We start from the raw sequence: 24,518 nt of genomic DNA, 5'->3' as shown, positions 1-24,518 counted from the left end.
TTCCAGTCAGGCGGTATGGTGGGTCAGCTTGTGGCTAACATGGGGATGACCCTTGCAGCATAGCAGTTCCTGGTTAGCTGTGCTTCATTACAGCTGAAGATGCTCAGTTTGAGTTTGGAACATGTAGGCAATGGAGATTTGGGTTGGCTGGTTGTGCTGCATCTGGTTAGAGTGTTACAGTGCTTACCTTCCCATGCTGTTGAGTAATTCTGCAGATGGACTCGGAAAACTGTTTGTTTTTTTTTTTTGGATCAGAGAATGTTTGTGTCCTGGAAAGTGTTCTGCCTGGAGTGCACACTATTTGACTCAGCAAGAGAAGTTTTTCATTCTACCTTGGATGCCTTGGAATGACCTTTTTGATACTTCCTTCTGTGGTATTCCCACCCCAAAAAGTGTGTGTGTGTGTGTGTGTGTGTGTGTGTGTGTGTGTGTGTGTGTGTGTGTGTGTTGTGTGTGTGTGTGTGTGTGTGTATCAGTCCTTTCTACCAAAAGGAGCATTGTATATAATGGGAGAGCGCAGGTGTTGGAGCCAGCCCAACTTGTAATCAAATTATTCTATTCTTCCCTTACTTATTGATCGTGTGCTGAGGACAAAGGGTGTTCATACTTACTGACTTCAGCTGTATGCTGGGTGTTAATTGCCAACACTTTATAAAGGAATTTTTACCATTTTTTTTTTTGTCAAATTGTATGCTCAAAGAGGTTAACTGCTAGCATAAGTTATTTCTGTAAGTGGTAAAATTTGATCTTAGAAACAGAAAAATCAGTGCTAGTAAATAAACACACACACAGACAGACAGACAGACAGACACACACACACACACACACACACACACACACACACACACACACACACAATGTTTGAGCCTCAATTTCCTCACCCTAAATAGGACTGATAACTGTTTGCAGATACATGAAGATTAAATAATACATTTCAAGAGCTTGTCAGGGCCACTACATCTTATAAGTCCCTAGTTTTTTCTAGAATTAGTATTTCCCTGCTACCTTAAGTAAATAAAAATCACAGAAAATGAAAGAATTAATACCACCTCTGCATGTATTAAATTTCTTGGTATTTAACTTTTTGTGTTGATATTTTTAACTCAATGACTCAATGGAAAGATAGTACAATGAACTTTTTGTATGTTAACTTTCTGTTATACTTTATCTTTGTGTATCTACCTATATAGAAATATTTCATGAAACTCTTTGGAGAGTAAATTATACATACCAACATGCTTTTTTTGTCTTAAATATTTTATTCTATATTTTCTAATAAGAATATTCTCATGTTTTTATTTATCAAAATTTGTCATTTTGTGATGGCACATGGTTATAATCTAGCATTAAGCCAACTAAAGCAGAAGGATTATGAGTTCTGTACCAGTCTGAGGATCATATTGTAATCTAAGAACAATGGGAAGCAGTGTAAATTGAATTACAAAATCCTTGTAATCTATTACAGTTTATTTTCATCTTTTATTAGCAACCCAATAATCATCTTTTAAATAGAATTTCTCCCATTGGGTTATTAGGGTCTTCAGGATTCTTATGTTGCTTCTGGGTCTTTTTGTTTGTTTGTTTTGTTTTGTTTTTAAAGTATTGTTTATTTTATTTATGAGTACACTGTCTTCAGAAACACCAGAAGAGGCCATCAGATCTCATTACAGATGGTTGCGAGCCACCATGTGGTTGCTGGGAATTGAACTCAGGACCTTTGGAAGAGCTGTCAGTGCTCTTAACCACTGAGCCATCGCTCCAGCCCAACTGCTTCTGATTTTTTTAAATCATGAGTACTTAACACATTGGGCTATTTGGAGATTTTTTTTACAAAAAAGGTTATCTGTCCACCCACCTCAGAAGCAAAGTAACTCTTACTTTTTTTTCCTCTCTGGAGTAGAATCTTAACAAATACCTGAGCACCTATAATGTGCCAAGGGAGTGTATAATAAACAGTGGAAACGTGTTGTTCAGAAGACACATGTCCTTTGTCCCTAGGTGAGGTTAAGGATGAGAAGCTAAACCACAGCAGTCATGCTGAGCTCAGAAGACTGTTTTCCGGAGCCATGCTAGAAACCACACACAGTTTGAGGCTCACAAGAATGTTTGAAAAGAGTGTAAATCACCTTTGACAAGAAGTTTGAAAGTTCGAAGGCTTTTTCAGGATCGATTTGAATGTGACAATTTAAGACACTGTCTAATATAGTAATAAAATGATGTCTATACTGCATAAATGCCAGTTGATAATAAAATACCTTTTGCTTTCATCAATGTGTAAGTTTTTTCACCATGATCTAAAAAGGGAGTTGAGGAGGAGGAAGTGGTGGAGATCTCTGTAGAGTTTTCTATACTATTTTAGTTCCTTTATCTGCAGGTATCCATTTCACTCCGTTTGTTGTTGTTGTTGTTGTTGCTGTTGTTTTATGTTGTTTTATTTTCAAAGATCTGGGACACCCCAATTCACCACTAAAAGAAACAAAATTTCTATAGTGTATTTGTAGGTATGCTTTTGTGTCCTGCCAGACTTGGTTTAGTTATAATAAAATCATTGCATACAGCTTCCAAAGTAAACTTCAGGTAACCAGGCCCAAGTTAAGGCTAAGGGACAATTAATCTCTAATGGTAGATATAGGAAGGGTTCTACTTAAAACAATGCTGAGTAGATCCTCTGTGGATGCAAAGTACACTAAACAAAGTAACTTTAAAATGAAAAATGTGGTGATTTTATATATAAAGAATTTTCATGCTTTGAGAATGGTAGAATGTGTGGGCGGACACAGGAGAGGGAGTAACAGGCAACATAAACTGTACCTTCCCTGTCCTTATCCCTTGATGTTCATTTTATCCATTTCTTCAAATTGTGATTAAACTGTCATATCCCTATATGCAGAGTGTAGAACTAAGTTCCAGAGAAATTAGGATACTTTTTAACGTATTGGCAAGAAATTCAATAGCTAGATTTGAATCCAGAAATCTCAGCTCTGTGCATTATACATTGTGTCTGACTAACAAAAAAGGACACAACACCTAGGATTGAAGCTTCCAAAAAGGGCACCCAAAACAGAAGAAGCTCCTTAATGTGTGCCAAAATATATACAGTGATACACTGCATGCTTCATCCCTGTGTATCTTAAAGCTTTAAATCCCTTTGTACAGCATAAAACCAGTATGTCAGGTACACTGCATGGGCGGACCTTGTGAGCAGAGGTAAAGTTAGAGGTGCTGTGAAAGAAGTGCTGTACAGAAGAAACCCTCTTGTCTTGAAACAAACCGAGCTGGATAGATTACCAGAACATTGATGAGAGAACATGTTACTTCTGTGTTCACTTGTTTTAAAATGTTTTCAAGTAAGCCTGCTCTCCTTATTAAACCTGAAGTTTTTTACATTTATCAGAACAAAACAGTTTCATGTTTTTACTCTTAGGCCAGAAGTTACTCATGTCCCTGCTCATGTGAGCTTACTTGTATACCACATATGTTTATGAGTTGAGCAAAGTTGAAGTTTTCATATTTTTGGTGTTTTGTTTGGTACTGGATATCAAACCCAGGGTCTTGCAATTGGTAGCCAAGTGTTCTACCACTGAGCTACACAATCAGGTTTTAGTTTCTAAATTTAAAATAAAAAATTAACTTGAAGTTCCTGGAAGCAGAGCTCCATATAAAACAGGATTTTATAATGTGTTGTTGAGAATAGTATATATAGCATTGTGATTTCCCCTTGTGTAGTTGACTTAGAAGTCTGGAGGTGTTTCCTCTGTTGTTTCAGAGGAGTGTTTTACAGGAATCGGGGACCTGACTCTTCCTTTCTAGTAGAACTGAATTGTGTTGGCATATAGTGTAACCTGTTTATAATCCAGTCTTAATGGGTTTTGCTACTATTGAAAACCAGGTTGAAGACATCGTTCTTACAGTTCATTATTTGATTGTTGCCATGATATTGACTATTGAAAGATTGCAGACCTCCCTGTCTTGATCAAAGCAAAATCCTTAGGAGATTGTCTTTTGGGTTTCACTTAAGCCATTTCTGTTCTCTTGCAAAGAGGGAAAGGGAGATAGAGATTCCTGTCATGGCCTTGGAACACTGGAGCCGCATTTTCAGAGAGCGCTCAGACATAGTGCATTGTTCTTAGAAGATTAAATGTATGCCTGCTAGTAGTAATAGGTTATATATTAACAAAAGATTGTTTGCTTACAGGGAAAATGCTGGTGAACCAGATTCCTGGAGCAGTTTATCCTATGAAATCCCTTATGGAGACTGTTCAGTGAGGCACCATCGAGAATTGGACATCTATACATTGACTTCCGAATCTGAATCACATTGTGAACCGCATGGAGACAGTTGTACTGGACATATTTCTAAACTTATGAATATCCAGCAGCAGCTAATGGTAAGGGAGAGTTTTCACTTTTAGTTAGGCGTCTGTGCATGCCCCTCCCCCAGGGATCCTTGCTATAATCAGAATGTAAATTTATAAAGCATTGATAGTATGCAGTGTTGCTGTGCTGGTTAGTATTTTGTCAACTTGACACAAGCAAGAGTCATTTTGCAAAAGGGAACCTCAATTAAGAAACACCTGACTCAGGTTGCAAAGGCTCGGCCGGCACTGGGCATGTAGTCTAGGGTTGTATAAGAAGCTGAGCAAGCTGTTGGGTATAACCACTGGCTTTTCCACCACGCCTGAGCAATGATTCAGAGGCTTATTACTTATTAAAGAAAAAAGCCTGAGCCATAAGCCAGGCCTGTTCCCACTAGCTGGTAACTTCTATTAACCCATTTATCCTGTATCATGTCTGCCACATGGCCAGTTACCTCTTTCCTTTCATACATCCAACTTCAGTGCACACAGGGGATTTTCCCACCTTCACTGTTTCCCAGAGTTCCTCTCAGTCTCAGCCAGATGTCCCTCCTTGTATTCCTGCCTCAGCTATTTATTGACAGGTGGTGCTTCCACACAAGAGATTATCCTACAGTGGAGAGCAAGCCAGTCAGGAGTGTTCCTCTGTGATCAGTCAGCTCCTTCCTCCAGGTTCTTGCTTGAGTTGTTTCCGCCCTGACTTCCTACACTGATGGACCATCCCTGATAGTTGTAAAGAGTAATAAACCTCTTTTTCCCCAAATTGGCCTTGGTCATGGTGTTTATAACCACATAGAAAGCAAACTAAGGCAGTTGCCACTTAAGAAACAAAGCTAACTTTAGGATTGTAGCAGTAGAGGCCTAATATTTGACTTTGTTTTTACTCAGAGAAGCTTGTCTCCTTCTGTCCTCCATCCCCACTGGCTCTTATAATCTTCTACCTCCTCTTCCACAGGGTTTCCTGAGCTCTGAGGGGAGGGATTTGATGGAGACATCCCATATAGAACTGAGTGTTCCAAGTTCTCAAACTCTCTGCGCCTTTTTCTGTTGTGGGTCTCTGTTTCTGTCTCTGTTGCTCTGAAGCATCTCTGATGGCTGAGCAGACACTGATCTATAAATACAACAGAATTTTGTTGGGAGTCACTTTATTACTATGTTCTTTTAGCAGAAGTGTAGTCTGTGATTGTCCCCTAAGCCCAAGGCCTATCTGGTCTCAGGTTCTTGGCCACCTGAGCAGTGTCCAGCATGAGTTCTGTCATGAATGGCCTTAAACCCATTCAAAGAGTAGTTAGTTGCTCTCACAACTTTTATGCCACTATTCAACCAGTGTGTCTTGCATATAGGTTACCATTGTGGATCAGAGGGTTTGCAACTGAATGTGAACTCAAAAATAGAGCGGTCTCATGCACAGAACCTGCATAGGTCTAAGCCAGATGGGACACCAGTACCGAAAGGGAAATTGGACATGAGCACCCATCCCTACTAACCCAGAAGCTATCACCAATTGATAACTGTTCACAAGGGAAAAATTAGTTTTCTAATAGTCCTTCTGCTTATACAAACCACATTTACCGACAGGACCCATGCCCAGCAGTAGGTGGCCAACACAGAACAAACTCAATCTTCATCTGGACCTTTTGATTTATTTTTTTTTTATTTACAGGTCCTTTCCTTTTATTTCATGGTTTCCAATTTTCTATTTTTAGAGGACTTGTGTGTGTGCAAATGTTTATGTCTTGTATCTGCATAGTTCTAGTTCTTTTTATCTTGACTCTTTTTTTTCTGTTTGTTTTTCCTATATTTGTTTGTTTTATTCTATTTTTTATATATTTTGTTTTAGTTTTCTGTTTGCTTTCTTTTTTTTTTTTTTTTTTAGTCTTTATTAACGAGTATTTCTTATTTACATTTCGATTGTTATTCCCTTTTCTGGTTTCCGGGCCAACATCCCCTAACCCCCCCCCTTCTTTATGGGCTTCCCTCCCCATCCTCCCCCCATTACCGCCCTCCCCACGTTCACTGGGGGTTCAGCCTTGGCAGGACCAAGGGCTTCTCCTTCGACTGGTGCTCTTACTAGGCTATTCATTGCTACCTATGTGGTTGGAGCCCAGGGTCAGTCCATGTATAGTCTTTGGGTAATGGCTTAGTCCCTGGAAGCTCTGGTTGGTTGGCATTGTTGTTCATATGGGGTCTCGAGCCCCTTCAAGGTCTTCCAGACCTTTCTCTGATTCCTTCAACGGGGGTGCCGATCTCAGTTCAGTGGATTGCTGCTGGCATTCGCCTATGTATTTGCTGTATTCTGGCTGTGTCTCTCAGGAGAGATCTACATCCGGTTCCTGTTGGCCTGCACTTCTTTGCTTCATCCATCTTATCTGATTGGGTGGCTGTATAAGTATGGGCCACATGTGGGGCAGGCTCTGAATGGGTGTTCCTTCTGTGTCTGTTTTAATCATTGCCTCTCTATTCCCTGCCAAGGGTATTCTTGTTCCCCTTTTAAAGAAGGAGTGAAGCATTTGCATTTTGGTCATCCTTCTTGAGTTTCATGTGTTCTGTGCATCTAGGGTAATTCAAGCATTTGGGCTAATAGCCACTTATCAATGAGTGCATACCATGTGTGTTTTTCTGTGATTGGGTTACCTCACTCAGGATGATATTTTCCAGTTCCAACCATTTGCCTATGTTTGCTTTCTAATGAGAGACAGAATGAAAGCATGTAGATTTGGGGAGTTGGGAGAAGGGAAACCATGATCAGAATATATCATATGAAAAAATATACTTTGTGTGTGTATGTGTGTGTATGCATGTATTTATATATGTACTTGCACACACATGCACACATGGCCTCATTATTGGTTATGTATATGGAAGTCAGGAAATAACTCTTAGGAACCAGTTCTCTTTTCGTTGTAGCTTTGGGGGATCAAAATTAGGTCCTCAGGCTTGCCTGGCAAGTGCTTTTACTCATAGAGCCATCTTGCTAGCCTAGAGGACTGAGATATTTAAACTAAATTTTAACAAATTTCTGAAGTAATGGAAGATACTCAGGCACTTTTAGGTGTACAGATGTGTAGCAAATGGAACAAAATTTTCCTGTTGTGAAAAGAAGTTTATATTTATAATGTTTTAGAACTAAAGAAGGCCAAAGTTTCTAAATTGTTGCAGAGAACAAGAAGGAAGCTCATTCTTTAGGAAAACCTTTCACTGCTGTTCAGTGAATGATGATAGAACTGCTGTATTTACGTGGATCGTTGACAGTTTAAAAGACTATCTGAAAAATAAGGATATTATAATCCACTTAAGCATTGAAGATAAAATGGTTGCCAGACATAAAATCATTATAAACTCCTTGTAGCATTTATTGTGGATAGCATACATGTCACATGGGTGAAACTGTAGCATCTGAGAAGCTAAGCTTAGATCATTTTTCCACCCAGTTTATTTCAGAGATAATTTGATTTAGAAACAGACTGATTTTGTTTGAGGTCATCTAGGGCTAGCTCAATGCCAGAGGCATTAATTTTGAGACAAGCAAGATAAAAGAATTCTATACTACGATGATATGAAATGGTTTATTCTGTCTTGTTTTCTATTTTAGGAATATTTTTTATGTTTTTATTCGATTGTTTTGTTGTTATTTTGCTTTTCATGCATGTTTGTGCATCATGTGCATGCATTTTGTGTGTGTGTGTGTGTGTGTGTGTGTGTGTGTGTGTGTTTGTGTGTGTGTGTGTGTGTGTCATTGCATGCAGTGCATTCAGAGGTCAGAAGAAGGCATCATATCCCCTGGAACTGGAGTTACAGATAGTTGTGAGCCATCATGTGAGCCATCATGTGAGCCCAGGACCTCTGGAAGAGCAGCCAGTGTTCTTAACCACTGAGCCTTCTTCTGTCTTTATGAATGAGATCTATTTCTATTTCCAGACTGTTATTTTCATGTAAATAGACTGTTCAGAAGTTACCTTTTCCTCTCATCTTTAATGGATGATCATCTAACTGAGAGAACTCAGCTTGCCCATGTCAGCATTGTTTCTGCCATTCTTTAGATAGCACTACCTACTTACTCACTGGTCTGCAGTGTTCACTCTTGACTAAGGGTGTTGATTTGCTGTCCCAACTTTTAGATGCAGTGTTACCAGACTAATTTTGAATACTCTTAAGGAATATAGCATATAAATGTTTAGTGAGAATCTGGTTTTAGTATACTCTAACAAAAGGACTTTAGCAAGGATAGCACACTATACTCTTCTTTGCAAACTTTATGGTAGCTTTGATTAACAGGCACAATCTGATGATATACTACATAGTATATTTACAGATAAAACAGATAAGTGAGATATGCTAATGGCTGTCTTTAAAAGTATTGCAGTGGACAAGAAGTGGAGAACAGATGTTTTAAAATAATTATGTACCAAATAAATAGCACTATAGCTGAATTTTGATATTATAAATTCACCAAAGGTACAACTCTATTTTGTTGTTTTTATTTTCCTGAGCCTTCTCTGTATGTCTATATTTTTACATCATTTATTTTTTAAGACTTATTTAACTTAATTTTGTGTATATGTGTGTGCATGTACATGAATCCCACCCCCATGCATATAAGTGTGTGCAGATAAATGCAAACAGGAAAGTATCAAATTCCAGGGAGCTGAGATTAGAAGTGTTTGTAAGCTGCCTCACGTAGGGTGCTGGAAATAGAAGTCTCAGGCCTTCTGCAAGAGAATTACACATTCTCCAACAGAGAGCCGTCTCTGCAGCCACCCTCCCCCACTTTAAATTTTATTTTATTTGCTTAATTGATAACTTCTGATTAACTGTACATTTTATTTAGTTTTTGCATATTGTATCTCTCTCTCTCTCTCTCTCTCTCTCTCACACACACACACAAATTTAAGGGCAGAAGATAGATTAGACAGATAGTTTATATAAAAGTGTTGTGTTATTTTTATTGCATTGATGAACTGTGATTGTTTTAGCCATTTTTTTCTTATGTGCTTTACTTGTTCATATAATTAATTTTAAAAAATGTTTACACTATGCATAGTAATATGAGCCTATAATTGCAGTAGTCAGGATGCAGAAACAGAAGGATTGAGTCATTTCGTATCTAGCCAATCCTCACAGCAAGTTCCTTGTCTCAGAAAAGAAGTGAAAAAGCTAAATTACCTAAAAAATTTAAGGTTCTAAAAACCATTTTTTAATCAGGTTTTTAGTGCCCTCAAGCCACAAAACCCTTGACAGTAGTTAAGAGTTTGGTTTTGGTGATAATATGTGCTCTCTTTTCTTTAATATTCTGAATGGATACCCTAAAAGCCACTTTTATCAAACTGATACATAGAATTCCTAATTCTAAAAGCATAGGTATGTTGGGTTGAACATATTTTGGGCACATAGTGTCATGGCTGAATATTTTGCTTGAGAGGGTTTCTAAACTGGTTATATCTTGGTTTTACATTAATATTTGAGGCAGATGGATAGACTCCATTCCTGTAAAGAGCTAAGAGTCCTCACCGGCTGTTACTTGAAGATGTTCATTGTGCTTTCTTAAAACAAGGCTTTGAGACCTAGTTCTTAATCTGTTTTTTAGTATGGCAATCAGTCATGGAGTATAATCTAAATAAAATTTAATATCCTAATGGGTACATTGATGTGGGCAGAGGTGCATCATATATAACTGAGAAGGTCTGAAAAGACAGTTCTTGTCCAACGAGACTTGGCTTATAGGTGTCAGTGACATCTTTTTCTCTTAGTCATGTCTCCCCTCCCCTTTTCTTTTCATAGTCAGTCTTTAAAAAGTATCTTTGATTTCCTCCTAGAAAACAAACTTGAAGCAGATGGACAATCTCATGCCCTTAATGGTGACAACACAAGATTCATCTTGTGTGCCCTGTGTACCAGAGCCTTCTGACCACCAGCAGCTTCCTTTTGAAGAAACTAAGAGCACTGTGTGCTGCCAAGGGAGTCCTGGGAGGAAGGATGCAAGTCCCTGTGACTTGTCAAGTGTGGTTGAGGAAGAAAATGTCATCTGTTCTCATAAGAAAAATAAAGATGCTGGGAGACCAGGGGAAGGGGTGGAGCCAGCGTCTGCCGTGGACTCCAGGTCTGCATCTCATCAAGACAGCTGCCTTCAGAGCATACCCGACTGTGGAGTGAAGGGGAGAGAAGGCCTGCCATCCTGTGGAAACAGAAACCAAGTAACTGGAACACAATATTCTGGAGTTGCCACGTGTCAGCAGCCCCTGAGCAGCGAGAGCAGTGTGCCGCAGGATGTCCTGGTCACAGAACCAGATGCGCGCCAGCACTCTTCTGGAAGGGAGCTACCAGACAGTTCTTCAACAGATGCTGGTGCCCCAGAAAAGGCAGGGGAACTAGAACATAGCCTACTTACCCCAGATGCTACCACCCAGAACAGTAAGCCTCAAGTAGGGGAAAGCGCAAAGGAGAGACTTGAGAGTTCCGACGTTAGCACCGCCGAGGCGACTGCTGTTCAAGTTCTACATGAACCCGAGGAGAAAGCTGACGTTACAAACCATGTCTTTGCCGCCCGTGCTGTGGGTGCTGACGCTCCTGCTGAGGCTTCACCTGCATCGAGTCCTGAAGAAATCCCCCCTGAAAAGACTCAGGAGAGAGGCTGTGAGGGGGGCACCACAAGTGACCAGAGCTCCCAGGCACTTCCTGCTGCTGCTGCTACAGAAGACAAGGTTTTAGATGGACTAGAACTTGAAACTCTTCCAGCCTGCCCTTGTGAGACAGCATCATCCTTGGATTTAACCGTGTCAGGGCCAAGACCAGATGGGATGCCAAAACAAAACTCAGAGTCTAGTGCTCAACATGCTCAGAGCCTGAATAGCCAGGCCCCGCTCTGCTCTAGCGCAGGGGCCGGCACGCCCTCTGCTGAGTCTGCGTGTCCGCAGAGCACAGTGACCTCTAGTGGCGGGTCGGTAATAGAGCATGGCAGTGGCGAAGCTAGCCTGCCCGAAAGCACAGCAGAGCAGCCAGACATGCAAGGTCTTTGCACCACCCCCTGCCCAGAAGACCCACAAGCTGACACAGTCACTTCTGACACTGCAACACACAACCAGAAATCTGTGGGGTCTTGTCATCTCTGTGCTTTAGATGCAAAGAACCAAGGAAAAGATTTGAGACAAGATACACCCTCAATGAACATGCTTGAGGGTGTTCCACATCTGCCTTCAGTTGTCCCCCAAACTGAGGAAAAACTAGTGCCATACCAGGTATCACCTCCAGGCAGCAGTTTCTCTCTGGCAAGCAATCCAGAGAGTGAATCAGTAACCAAAGATGACGTACTTTCTCTCGTCTCCTCCCAGAAAGAAAAGGGAACAGCAACTCCTCAGCTCCATAGAGCTACAGCTTGTAGCGATGGCCTAGATGGAAGAGATCTGGATGATACGGATAAGGTAGGAGACGGGGCTACCAGCCCACCTACACCCTCTGCTGTAGAGCTTCAGACCAGCATGGGGAATACTAGCCCTGTAGGTGTTGGAGAGCAGGAGGGGTCCGGCCTAACAGCAACACTTGAAGTGCTAAGTGACTCCTTGCTACAAAGCGTAGATAAGGCTGCTTTGGTCTCTGACTCTCTTCTGCCTGAAGAAGGTGGCAGTACAGTGGTTCCAGAAAGTTCCACAGCTCTGGGGCAAGGTGGCAAAGACAAAGCAATGAAATGTCCTTCTGTTAAAGAAGATGTGCATTCGTCAGAAATGTCAAGGGAGGACCAGAGAACACCACCTCCTGGGCAGGAGATATCAAGATTGTGTGAAAAACCTATGTCAGCCCTCTGTGCCGGGGAGAAAGCGCTGCAGCACAGTAACTCGCCAGACACACCCTCTGCCTGTCTGCAAACAGAAACTAAACACAACAAGGAAGTGGCCCCACAGGGCTCCCCGCTGACTGAAGGTGGGGCTGTACAGAACCCAGTGCCACCAAGAACAAGTCTGTCTGCCGGTTCAGAGCAGAGTGGCTCATCTCTGCTGCCAGGTGGTGCGTCTGAGGCACTCCGCTGTAGTGAGCCTTCGCTCAGTGTCGGCGTGGAGAGCATTCAGTTCCAAGGGAAAACCAGTGCTTGTAAGGTAAGCAGAAATGCAATGGAGGATGTTACGGTGGCTGCTGCTTTCCTAGCTACTGCTGAGCCCACAAGAGAGGATTCATCACACCACGTCAAAGACATCCCAATTTCAGACTTGTTAAACCAAGAGAAGAAAACGACTCCAGGTTTGCCAGAAGCTCTACTGGACAAAGGTGTCACTGACTTACAGGAAGTCATAACCCCAGAGATAGAACCACTTGATTGCAAGAGAGAGAAACTGGAGGGAACAGACCTTAGCTGTCCCACAAGTAAATCCAAAGAGACTCCAAACAATGAAGAAACAACACAGCCTCCTGCCAGGGACCTCCCCACAGAGACAGGGCTCTCAGCTATCAATGACAATGGCCCCCAAGCTGACATGAAGCAAGTGACTCAGGCACTGGTCCCAGGAGAGGAAAGTAACGTTACCACTGTACTTGGAATGGTCTCAACCCAAGCTGCAGATGGGCCTCCTGGAGCAGACTCCATAGAGGAGATCGCCACTAGGATAGTGGAGGCCGTCATCAAGCAGATCAAGGCCTCCAACACACTAAGGACCCAAGTAGAAATCCAGAATCCGCCACTGTCCAGTTCAGAGATTAAGGAGATAGAGAGCGCTGGTTCAGAGAGTGCACGTGTTTTCCTACCTGGGGAGCCCCTGCAGATGGAGAATACTCACAAAGAAACCACTGGACACTGTGGGGTTGAGACAGAGGAACCAGAGAAAATAATTCTAGCTGTCCACAGGCCTGAGCCAGCACCAGGTAAGCAAAGCAGTGTAAAATCTAACAGCCTAAGAAGCATGTCTCTGTTATGAACTAGAATGTCGATGTTGGCGTGAGGTCCTGCATGCTCAGTCATGTGTGTTGCCAAGTTAATAGTCACTGCTGTCAGCAAACACGTGTCATCTTGGGTTGGACAGATTTTAGTTCCTGTATTACAGGCGCAGAGCTTTTTTTTTTTTTTTTTTTTTTTTTTTTTTTTGCCGACTTCTCTGTCACTGGAGCCTCTGCAGTTTCTAAATCCGGAAGACAGTACCTGGATCTCAGACAGCGTTAGATAATCAACAACTTAGTTCTTTCTTTAGAACCCCAGAACGTAGTGCTGAAATGAATATGCTTTGTTCAAGTTGGAAACTTTTCCAAGTCATAGTTGTCTGTATTGTAAGAGAATTTAAAGTCAGGCCAGCTTTATGAACAGCTGTTTTTGACAAGTACTGTATTGAATGGACATCTAAAACGGTGATATTAGGTCACTGGTTAAGTTGTGGGTGTGTGCTCCTCCTTTTCCTGCCTGAGAAGCAGACCTCCAGGTTTGCCGCTTCGCTTTTGGGCAGAGTCTGGGAATTCAGGGCCCTGCACTGCATAGGGGATAGGATACAGGATTTCCGCCCAAGCCCAGGCTGCTCTGCTGCTGTCACCGGGCAGACCTGGTGTCTGCTTATCTTGGTGAAGCAGCTGCACTAAGCAGATTGCTCAACACAAGCAGCCCGTTCCATCGATGGGTAACCATGTCCAGAGAGAGTGGAGAGAAGCCACCATTGCTCGGTGGGATGAACTCACTGAATAGAACTTCTTACGGCCTTTGAGACTGAAGCTGAACCTGGAGTCAGAATGGCTGTCAGTCTTGTCTTCTGAAGTCCCGAAGGTCAGTTGGATGCAGACTTTTATGCCACCACCACATGCTACCAGCTCTACTGTGGCTCTGATGCTTTTTTGATAGATTTTTTTTTCTTTTAAGTGTTGGCAATGCTTTTACGTTAGAATTTTTATGTTAGAATTGTGGGTACGGGGTTTGGAGGGAGATGAACCAAAAGAAATTGTTTCTGGAGAGGGGTCTTAAACACTGTAAGTACTATGCCCAGATGAAGGGCTTTTTAGTCATTTTAAACCCCGACTTCTAGAGCAGCAGTTATATGACTTAAGTAACGCTTAAGTAACTAAAACGGTGGGGGTTTTAGTGACTTCACTTTTTAGATTGAGTACTGTTTTAGGCTGACTTCTATCTCAACACTGAAGTGAAGTCTCTATTTTTTTTTAAAAAGGCACAACAACAAATCTATTTTGGGGACCTTGGCAGGTTGACATTTCCGAAGCATGGGAGTGTCTGTAAGCTGATGCCTGGCTGTTTTCCTTTCTTTGGGTGCTCTGTCCTTGGCCAGCCTAGATGGGATTATTTCTCCTTCTTGTTCTGTCTTCACAATTTGACCCTAGTAACTGAACTATGAAGTGTGTCCATAGCACTGGATCAGAAAAGGTTAAAAAAAGATAGAAAAAGGAAACTGGCAGAGTCTTAGACATCTGTTCTTAAGTATATATAACTGTAGTAAAGATAATAAGAAATGGTACAAAGTTTTTAATATTCGAAGAAGGAAGCTTTTAAAGTTAATATGATTCGGGGTTTGGTATATTTTGTGTAGATAAGATACTTGTTTTGTTACCAAAAGGACTCATAACAGGCCTGGTGCTAAGCCTCCAACTTCAAAAAAAAGTAGCCACTGGTGAAGACGTCAGTGCTTTCTTCACAAAATAGCCAGGGTTGAGGAAAGTCCCTGGTCACATTGCTTTTTTTTTTTTTTTTTTTTAAAAAAAAAAAAAAGCACCTGAGTGTGATCTCATAGCCAAGGGTATTTTTTGTGAAGGTTGCACTCCGTGAACCGCTTTATGAGTCAGTTTGCTGTTGATTTGGGAGAAGCCTGTTAGAAGGGAATGTGAACCTTTGCCTCTTCAAAAGCTTTGATTGATTGATCACTCTGCTGAGCAAACTAAGGTTGTTGGTGCTTGACTAAACCAAGCCATTCCTGCAGAGTCTCAGAAATCGGTGTTTACTGTTGTAGCTGGTACATAGTTTCCATTGATTGTGTATAGGAAAGTTGAGTTTATGCTAAAAATCACATTCCTTTTTTTTTTTTTTTTTTGGTTTTTTTTTTTGGAGCTGGGGACCGAACCCAGGGCCTTGCGCTTCCTTGGCAAGTGCTCTACCCCTGAGCTAAATCCCCAACCCCAAAAAAAATCACATTCCTGAATAACATAAAAGCCATAACCATACCCCTCTTTTATACACACAGTTATTCTCTTAGAAATGTTTCCCTCAAGGGATTTTTGTGAAGGGATTCCTTAAACAGATTTTTTAAAATAAAACTTAATTGTATGAAAGCTAACAGATTTTAATTCTCTGAACAAGCAAACATGACTACCTATTTTAAATTGCTAATAAGGTTGTATAATTATAAAAGAAAAGGCAAAGGATTTTGAATGTTCTTTTGTTAGGAAATGTGACTTTTACAATCTAAGACCTTCTGGAGCGTCACACTTGCTGTTAGAGTGAGTGATCTTAATGTTTTATTCTTGGGTGAGAGAAACCTCAGTATTTTAGACATGGGGTATTTTATTGCCAGAGTGCTGTCGTTGAGACAGCATTTCAATTTGTATTTGGAATATCAGGGTAAATTATGACTATTCAGTCAATCTCTCCCCTTTAAAGAAGTGTCAGGAGACTAGATTTGCCTTGCACATCATTATCACATCCTGCTTTCCCTTGTCTGCATGGTAGCTTAGTAGGAGAAATTATTTCTGTAGGGTCTGTTGATAGCATGGTCAGTATGGCGACAGACTGTTAAATACTAAAACAAAAACAACAATAATAACAAATTTAAAAGGCTTTTTCTTTTTTTTTTTTTTTAGAAAAAGAGTGTTTCCATTTTTTGTTGTTGTTGTTTTGGTTGGTTGGTTGGTTTTCTATTTCTTTGTTTTGTTTTGTTTTATCTTTTTTTTTTTTGCCTTTGGAAGAAATAATAGTTTAAAAAATAATTTACTGAAATTGTCCAGTCATATTGATTAAACCTATTGTGCATCAGGGTTGGTTACATATTTTTAAGAGATTCTAGTCCCAGAAGCTTTACCTCATTCTCAATGGCTTTCTGTTTTCACTGTCCAAATACCTTTTGCTACAATGGTCTCCAAAATTGGCCTGCCATGTTTCAGTTGTTGGTCTGCACCCTTGTAGTTCATGAACTTATTGTCACATGAGTGTTCATAGCTTTTCATGAGAAGGTAGGGATGAAATGGACACTTGATAGACAATAAACTGAACCTTCTTTAGCTCTAACCTCATTTGAAATCTGGGAGTCAGTCACAGAACCATGTGATGAGGAGTAGCCCAGCACGGGGTCAGAAATGGCACCAGCTCCGGAGGTTTAATGGAAAAACAAACAAAGCATTTGAAACCTGGAGTTTGTTGTATAAACACTGAAGCACATAGGAACCTTCTTCTTCTTAATCAATGCGCTCATTCTGAATAATCCATGTTCACTTCAGAAATGCCGGACACTAAAACTGGAGGTGAAGTGGATCTTCTGAGTAAGAGCAGCGCTGCTTCTGAGGAGGAGGCTGTAGGAAATGGAGCTGCCACGCCCAAGATGAAGCAAGTCCCAGGGACCCAGGCGGTAAGTGGCATCTATAGGCCTGCATGGTCACAAAATGTATCAACCTGGTCTGCCTGTGCTCTGCACCCTTAGTCTTTGATACAGGATGGGATACGTCAGAGGTTTTTACCTTTCTTTCTTGTTCTGCTTTTGGAATGAGTGGTATTGTTAAACTTGTATTGGTGTCATCAGAGTTTTGGAGTGGTCTCTCCTACATGAATCCTTCGGAGATTACTGTGAAAAACATTTTCTCTGTGAGCACAAGACTTTGAAATTGGTCATTACTTTTATCTTGATGCAGTGAGAATGTCCACTACAGGGCATCCACGCACCTGACTAAACCTGGCTCGTTCATTGCTTGTTCATTGTATGTCTCCATTGTGAAGCTTAGTCTCGAGTACCTAATACCAAGAACTTCATTCTTAGCAAAAAGAGCAGTTGAGTAAGTGTTTTTCTGGCAGCTTCATAAGGATTAATACATTAGCAAAACCACCATTCAAATAAAACATGCTTGGTCGTTCTTTATAGTTACAGACTCATGCACCTGCCGCAGCCTGTACTTCATTGTTGAGATATATCTATGCACACGTTTATTTTGCTCACATGTGTCTGTGTACCATGTGCGTGCAGTGCCCACAGAAGAGGGCATCAGAAGAGTAGCCAGAGCTTTTAATCACTGAGCCGTCCATCTGTCCAGCCTGACTGTTTATGATCTTGATGGAATGCGCGTGCAGGCAGTCTGCCCCACCTGTCTTCCTTCCGCTCACTTGCTGGCAGTCAGGAAGCTAATTTTTCTTTCTATCCATTTTCCCATTCTTGAACTAAATATGAATGAATTGTAAAGCATGTGCTCATGTTGTCTAGCTCCAGTGACTTAGCATAGTGTTCTAATGTTTTATTTATGTCGCAGCATTGATTATTGCCAGATAATATTTCATTGTAAAGATGTATATATTTTGAAATGCTTTACGTTTTGAGCTATTAGAAATCATGTGGCTTCTATGACATTATACATTATGTAGACATGGTTTTGTGTACCCAACAGTGGAACCATTGGGGCACGTAGTTATTTCAAATTTAATATTCAGAGTTTTTAAAACATTTATGACTTTAATTACTGGAAGACCGGTCTATCTGTGCGTGAGTGTATAGGTTCCCGTGGAGCTAAAGTGATGTGGGATGGAACTCGGAGCACATGCTCCTAACCACCGAGCCATCTCTTCAGCTCCTGCAGTGGGTTTTTAAAAACATTTTTTCTTTTAATTTAAAGTTCCAAACTAACTTTCAGATCAAGGAACCTTTCTGAAAAGACCCTGTGCTCTATGCTTTGGAGTTTGTGCTAGACAAAGATAGACTTTTAGAAAGCTGACCAACAAATTAATGTGCTCATTTTTACTGCCCTCAGAAAGTGACATGATGGTATATTAGTTTTGCTTTTCTAAGACCAGAATAGCATTTCTCCTTAAAATTACCACAGTAGGTAAACAGAACTGTGCCGTCCCAAACCTCTTGCATGTATGAGATGATAAGCCTTGTTTTATTCGAGTACAGTGGTTAAGCAGGTGCTAGCTGTTCCAGCCCGCCCCGTGTTGCAGATGATATTCATGACTAGTGCCTGGGTGTTTACTTGTATAGCAAGCATTTTTCAGACTAATGTTGCTTTTGCCCCCAGGGAAGAAATAAGAATAAAAGATTTGTGGGTGGGTACGTACTTGTTTCAGAAGCCCTAAAAAGGGGGAAGGAACAAACTCATGTCCTTGCATTCAGATGCCTCTAGTTCTGTTCGTTTTGTCCTTTACCAGTTCTGTTCTTATTTCTTCCTGCAGTTTGAGGAGTTTTGAGAATGAATACTCTTAGGGTTTCTCAGCATGCCTCATTTTCATAAGGAGCAGAGCCTGGAAGAGTCCTGTGACTGGCATCAAAGACAGGTGGAATCTGGGCTCTCTTCTAACTTAAGACTTAGGGACTCTCTCACCTATACTTTGTGTCCACTTCTACCTAGTACAGAAAGCATATGCCAATACGATTTCCAATTTTTTAAAAATTTTCAGGTGTAAATAATGAAAGTTTCTGTATTGCAGTATTGCTACAGTTTTGGTCCAAGCCTGACCATTCACGTCTCCCACTGCTGTTATGCCCTCTGCTGTGCATTAAAAGGACAGTCCATGACCACAGACTTTAACATTTTGTGTGCCCTACTTCTCTTTTATCCATTAACTATATTTTTACTGAATCAGGAGAAAACTGAGGTCTGTTGAACGTTTTAGACGCTGCAGGACGTATAGTCTTTGCCCTACCTTGTCACCTTTGCTATCGCAGTGGGAAAGCACCAGGCAGCAGTAGACAGTGTTTAAGTGAGTGGCTGTTTCTGTGCTTCAGTGAACCCTTGTTTATAGACACTGAAGTTTGAATTCCATATGATGTTCACAACAATAAATAGTTTGTTCACATTTTTTTAGTCGTTAAAAAATTATAATCTGCTCTCAGAGCTTTTTTTCATGGGCTATACAAAACCAGTAGAATGCTACCGGCAAGGAGTGTGTTAACTTCTGGCAAGGGAAACAAAATACTGCATGCCAGTGCGAGGAGGCAAGCCAGCAGACTTCTTTGCCTTTCCATTCCCTTCTCTCTTTATTTTCCTTTTTAAAAAATGTTACGTTCGGCATGGTGTTACACCCAGGTAATGGCAGTATGAGAGGCTGAGGCAGGAGAATTGCCATAAATTCAAGGCCAGTCTGGACTATGGATATAGATACACAGGCTTAACAAAACAGCAGCAACCAAACTGTTCTCTGGTATAACCCTCATTACTCCACTGTAAACTGGGCAAGAGTTCTGTCTGTCCTGAGCTAGACTTTTGCCTTAGCCTCTGTGTAATTCAATTTTCTCATCTCTGTTCACCATCATAGCCTTAACGTTCTAATGTCTGATTTGGGAAAGGGTTGACTGAGTTTGTGTTTTTAGTGATGGTAAGGGGTGGAGTGGCATTTGTTTAATGTTATTTAATCCAAACTTTCTGACACATACCCAGGCTTTGTTTTGGCCTTGGGAATAGGCCAGTCATTGCTTCATTGAGTTGCTTCGTTGAGTCGTTCTCTTCCAAATAGAAAACAGAACAAACCCATTTGTCTGCAAGTCTAAAATGATAGGGAATTTGTGGCGGTTTATTAGTAAGTAGAAATACAGAATCAATTTGAAGAAAAACCTATAGTTGATTTCTGGTTTTCTTAGTCCATTGATCTGATGTTTGAATTGCAAACTAAGCTGTCCATATTTCTTACTCTTTAGACTAGTGTGTCCTAGAAGGCTGACATTAGACAGCAAGTGCTTTGAAATCATGATACTTACAGAAGTTAGGTAATATTAAGATTGGTGTGTCCTTGTAGTCTCAGGAAAAACTTGTATGTTAAATTACACAGAGTGCTCAAAATATCTAGGTTGAGAATTGTTTACCCATCCAGGAGGCAAAACTGTTAATGTATGCATAAGAGTTACTCACATATAGCATTTTATGATTGTTGTAAGTATCATCAGTGTTTTATTAGTAGTTGTAATTCAGTATTCAACATTGCTTCCTCTTACATACTTTTCTAATTTCAGAGGTCTCTAGATTATCTTCTGTTGCCTTTTCTCCCTTGAGGAGGAGATGCACAGAACCATCTGGCATACAAGCCCAGCTCCAGCTTAATATTACTATTATTGGATTACTTAATAGCTTCAGATTCTGATTTCCTACTCATTTAAATAAGGAAGATTCAGGCTCTGTTTCTTTCTATTTAGCTCACATAATCAAGGCTTCAGGAATAGCATCATACAATAATTTAGCTTGGGAGATGTGGAACTTGGTTTATTTCTGAGACCTGTAAGGTCCTTGAAAGGGCCTTAAAAATTATGCAGCATTTCGCTTTATAGAAGAGATTCAGAAATGGAATGTCCCACCATTAGTTAACTGTCATCTGGGCTGGAGCCCAACCTTGTGCTGCTAAATGCTTCCACTATGCTGCTGTTCTTTCTTGAGGAGTCATCCTGAGGGCATTCACTTGGTTTGTGATAGTTTTTTTCTCTTTAAGACAAGTATCCCTAATGGTGCTTTATTTCATACTCAAATTCTAACCCACTGTGTTAATAACTCTTCATGCTTTCCATAGGAGAAATTTCTCTTTCTGTTTTAGGATCAAAGTTGATTCGACTTTTAAATGTCTTGTATTCTCTTTATTTAGCTGCATCTATCATCAAGATAGTATTTATCCTGTTATTTTTCTAGACTTGCATTATTAAGTGGGAATCGAGAGAGACTGTGCTTGTCCTTGGAGAGACAGAAGCCTGGGGACCTTTTAACCCTGAGAGTCAGGGAAACATTTCACATTCAGCTTTCCCTCCCCCTTCTCTGTAAACTAAAATGTCCTTGTGTCACAGTGATCTTTTATTTGTAGGGTATGGTCCAAGTCATTCAGGAAGAGCTTGCTTCACTCTAGTATCTGTTCATTGAGGATCTCTGAAATAATTCCTTTCCCAAATGCTTACCGCCTACGCTTATTAACCATGTGGAACAGTTAATCCTGAAAGCCAGTGTGTCTTGTCAGGATCCCATGGGCCTAGCAGCCAGACACTCTAGAGCAAGTACATTCAAGGACAACTAAAAATCCTGTATGTTGAGGATTAGGTTACTGGGAAAGTGCGCTCTTTGCTTAACACATTTCCCCAAATCAAGAAGGTATTCTCAGCCAGAACTTCTTTTCCGTTTTTGTAGTTACATACCTAGGCATCAGATTGACTGACTTTCTATTCTTAGTTATTTATACAATATTACATTTAGTGTTCAAAGCTGTGATCACTGCCATCTTCATCTTGGATTGCTTCCTAGTAACATCATCTAGAGCTCTCTGTCCTTTTATCATTTTTAATGGGAACACCATGTTTTCTCTCTGATCTTGAGGGGCAAGCTTTTGTTTCCACATGTCCAGGAGTTGAACTAAAAACTCTGCTTTGTTTTTTGGCTTCACGCTCAGTTACATGAGGAACTTACCTAGCTCCTGGATTGCTCAGTAAATTAGCCACAGGGCTCATAACACTTTCGAGATGCCTTTCACTACTGCTACTCTACTAAGAGTTTCAGTTTTTAAGAAGGACTTTAAAGAACATGTCCACCATCGTACATATATGTTGGTGGTCTTTTTGTCCCCCCCAAAAAAGGCAAACTGGCTTCTTTTTGAGTTGCCAATAAATTTTCTCTACATACATTTTGACATTTAAGATAACCCGTTGCCTCCCCTTTAATTATTCCTTTTGAGTACAATGCTATGCCCAGCACTAGCCACAGGAAAGCTTATCTCTAAGTTTTGGAATAAGTTTATCTAAGTCCCGAAAGTGGAGAATTTCCAGGAAGACTTTTCAGTCACTACTTCTATACATTTCCAGTGTAGTTGCAGGAAAGACAAGCCTCCAGAAGACCGCAGACTGTAGAGCCATAATGGCAGAACAACTGCCCAGAGATAACATCTGTAAGGGTAGGATCCCACTTAATGATCTGGTTAAACATTTTTAAGTGACCTTGACTGACTTAGTTTCTTGGTCTTCATTTTCTCATGTATACTGTTCTCTGATTAATTCTAATGCTTATTCTAGCTCATAATTTTTGATCAGTATATGCTTCTGAAAAAAAATGTGATAAGGTCATAAGTGTTGGAGTATTTCTTGTGTGTTGAACCAAAGGACAATCATAACAGATTTATAAAGATCAAATTTTAGTTAACAACTAGTCACTTTTTCCCTTAAATGTTTTCCAAGTTTTTTCCTTTGTAGTCTTCAGTTGTATGAGGATCCAGTATTTTGTTTAGTTTTTGTACCCATTGCTAGTGTGGAACTTCGTGTCCAAGTGGGTCCAGATATGAACCTCAGAGATCCAGGAGTTTTCGAGGAATTGTGTTCATCCTCATGTTGCCTCCCTTTGAGACAGAAGAACAGGATGTGAGTCTTACCACTCTCTGTGTAGTCTAAATCACACAATCTTGGTTTCCTTTTGTTCATCCTTACTACATTATGTTGTCAGCAAGACTGGTAGCTAATCCTAAAGGAAAATGAGCCCAGTAAACTAAGGGTACAATCACAGATCCTCTGTTCATCTGAGTGACTTTGCTTATGTATGCTCTGTTTCTCATGTTCCTTTGGGGTTTTGATGCCTATTCTGTTATCTACACTGACTGGAGTCAGTAGAGCTCTAGCATATAACATAGGCCATTTATAAGCTGTAGGTTATTACCTCACTTTCAGTTGACTTGGGGTCACATGTACTATTTAGACTGTGGATAGTTGGATTTTAAAAACCTCTTGGAAAGAAATTACTGGACTATTACAGGCTGTAGTAGTGATCAGTTGGAGTTTTGTATCACTTTGTGCTTGTCCTGAAGGTACCTAGTAATTTGTTCCAGTACTAAAATATAGTTCTAGGGTTATTTATTAAAACCAACCTTTCAATACTAAATTTTCCCTTCTTAAGGGCGTTTACTTTTAAAGACTGAAATTTTGTTTTTTATGTGATATGTGCTGAAAATAGTCTTTAGTACAAACATTATTTTTGTTAGTAAACTTGTAAGAGACATCTTGAGGTGATCGTAGGAAAACTGCTTCCAGGCCTAAGTCCTGCTCAACTTATTGATGTAATATATCTTGGAACTGTTTTGTTTTGCCTCTTAAAATAGGCTTCTCCAGTAGAGGAAGTGAAAAATAATGTTATTTAATATGCCGAGAAATATATACCACTTCTCAAAGTACATATAACTACCTATAATTTGGACAGTTATAGACTTACTGTATTTGTTGTTATGTATTTGAAGAAGATCCCTAATGATGGCTTCTTTGCTGCCCATTGAAAGGTTTACTGTTTCTGTGCAGGCGGGATTGTTTGAGGGATATTGATTTCAAATGTTTGGCATCTGATCCTCCTGTGCATTGATTTCACTTACTTTTAGTAAACAAGCATTCTTTGTTAGTCAATATATTACATCAAATATGCAGAGCACTTTAGAAAGTTTCTCCTTCTGCCTTTAAGATTAATTAGTCAAAACGAGGAAGCATGTGCAGATAATCATTATACTTGTAACATGACATATCAGACACCATGTGCAATGTGACGCCCATACAGGTGTGTTTGTTTGAAGTGTAATGGTGTCTCGGATAATATACACATAGCTCAAGTGATACAAGAATTCTTTGGAAAGAACATAGATCCAGGGATCTTATGGTGTCCTTTGCCTGCCTGCCTAACATATTTGACCCTGCACAGATAATAGAATGACCTAAACTGCAGAAATAAGCCAGTGTGCAAGTAACTGATCTTGCACCCCAGGAGCCCCAGGTTTAAGAAATTTGAGGAGAAAAGTAAGAAAAGTAACATTTAGCATACAAGTTAGACATTAGACATGTTCAATAGTATGGGAAACATGTGGCAATACTCCTGTGTCTGCTTCAGTATTCCTGTTCATACAGTGAAAACTTAATCTTCTCTTTGCTTCTTTGTCTTCATGCACTGATAACAAGCATGATTTCCTTTTGAGAATTCCTTTAGATAGATACACTTTTTTAAATGTATTTAATTTTATATGAGCACACTGTAGCTGTCTTCAGACACACCAGAAGCGGGCATCGGATCCCATTACAGATG

General features: G+C 40.3%; 1 protein-coding gene across 1 annotated transcript in view; it reads left to right on the top strand.

Moving 5' to 3' along the window:
• Positions 1–24,518, top strand: part of Akap13 (A-kinase anchoring protein 13) — a 291,723-nt gene that overhangs the window by 146,632 nt on the left and 120,573 nt on the right. Inside the window, exons 6-8 of the mRNA XM_032895110.1 lie at positions 4,196–4,388; positions 10,169–13,199; positions 16,752–16,879. Of these exons, the coding sequence (XP_032751001.1) occupies positions 4,196–4,388; positions 10,169–13,199; positions 16,752–16,879 (3,352 nt within the window). The remainder of the gene's footprint in view (positions 1–4,195; positions 4,389–10,168; positions 13,200–16,751; positions 16,880–24,518) is intronic.

This window comes from Rattus rattus, chromosome 2 (assembly GCF_011064425.1).
Source record: "Rattus rattus isolate New Zealand chromosome 2, Rrattus_CSIRO_v1, whole genome shotgun sequence".
Classification (NCBI taxonomy): Eukaryota; Metazoa; Chordata; class Mammalia; order Rodentia; family Muridae; genus Rattus; species Rattus rattus.
Note: the sequence above shows the minus strand (reverse complement) of the source record. Positions and strands in the feature narration are given on the sequence as shown.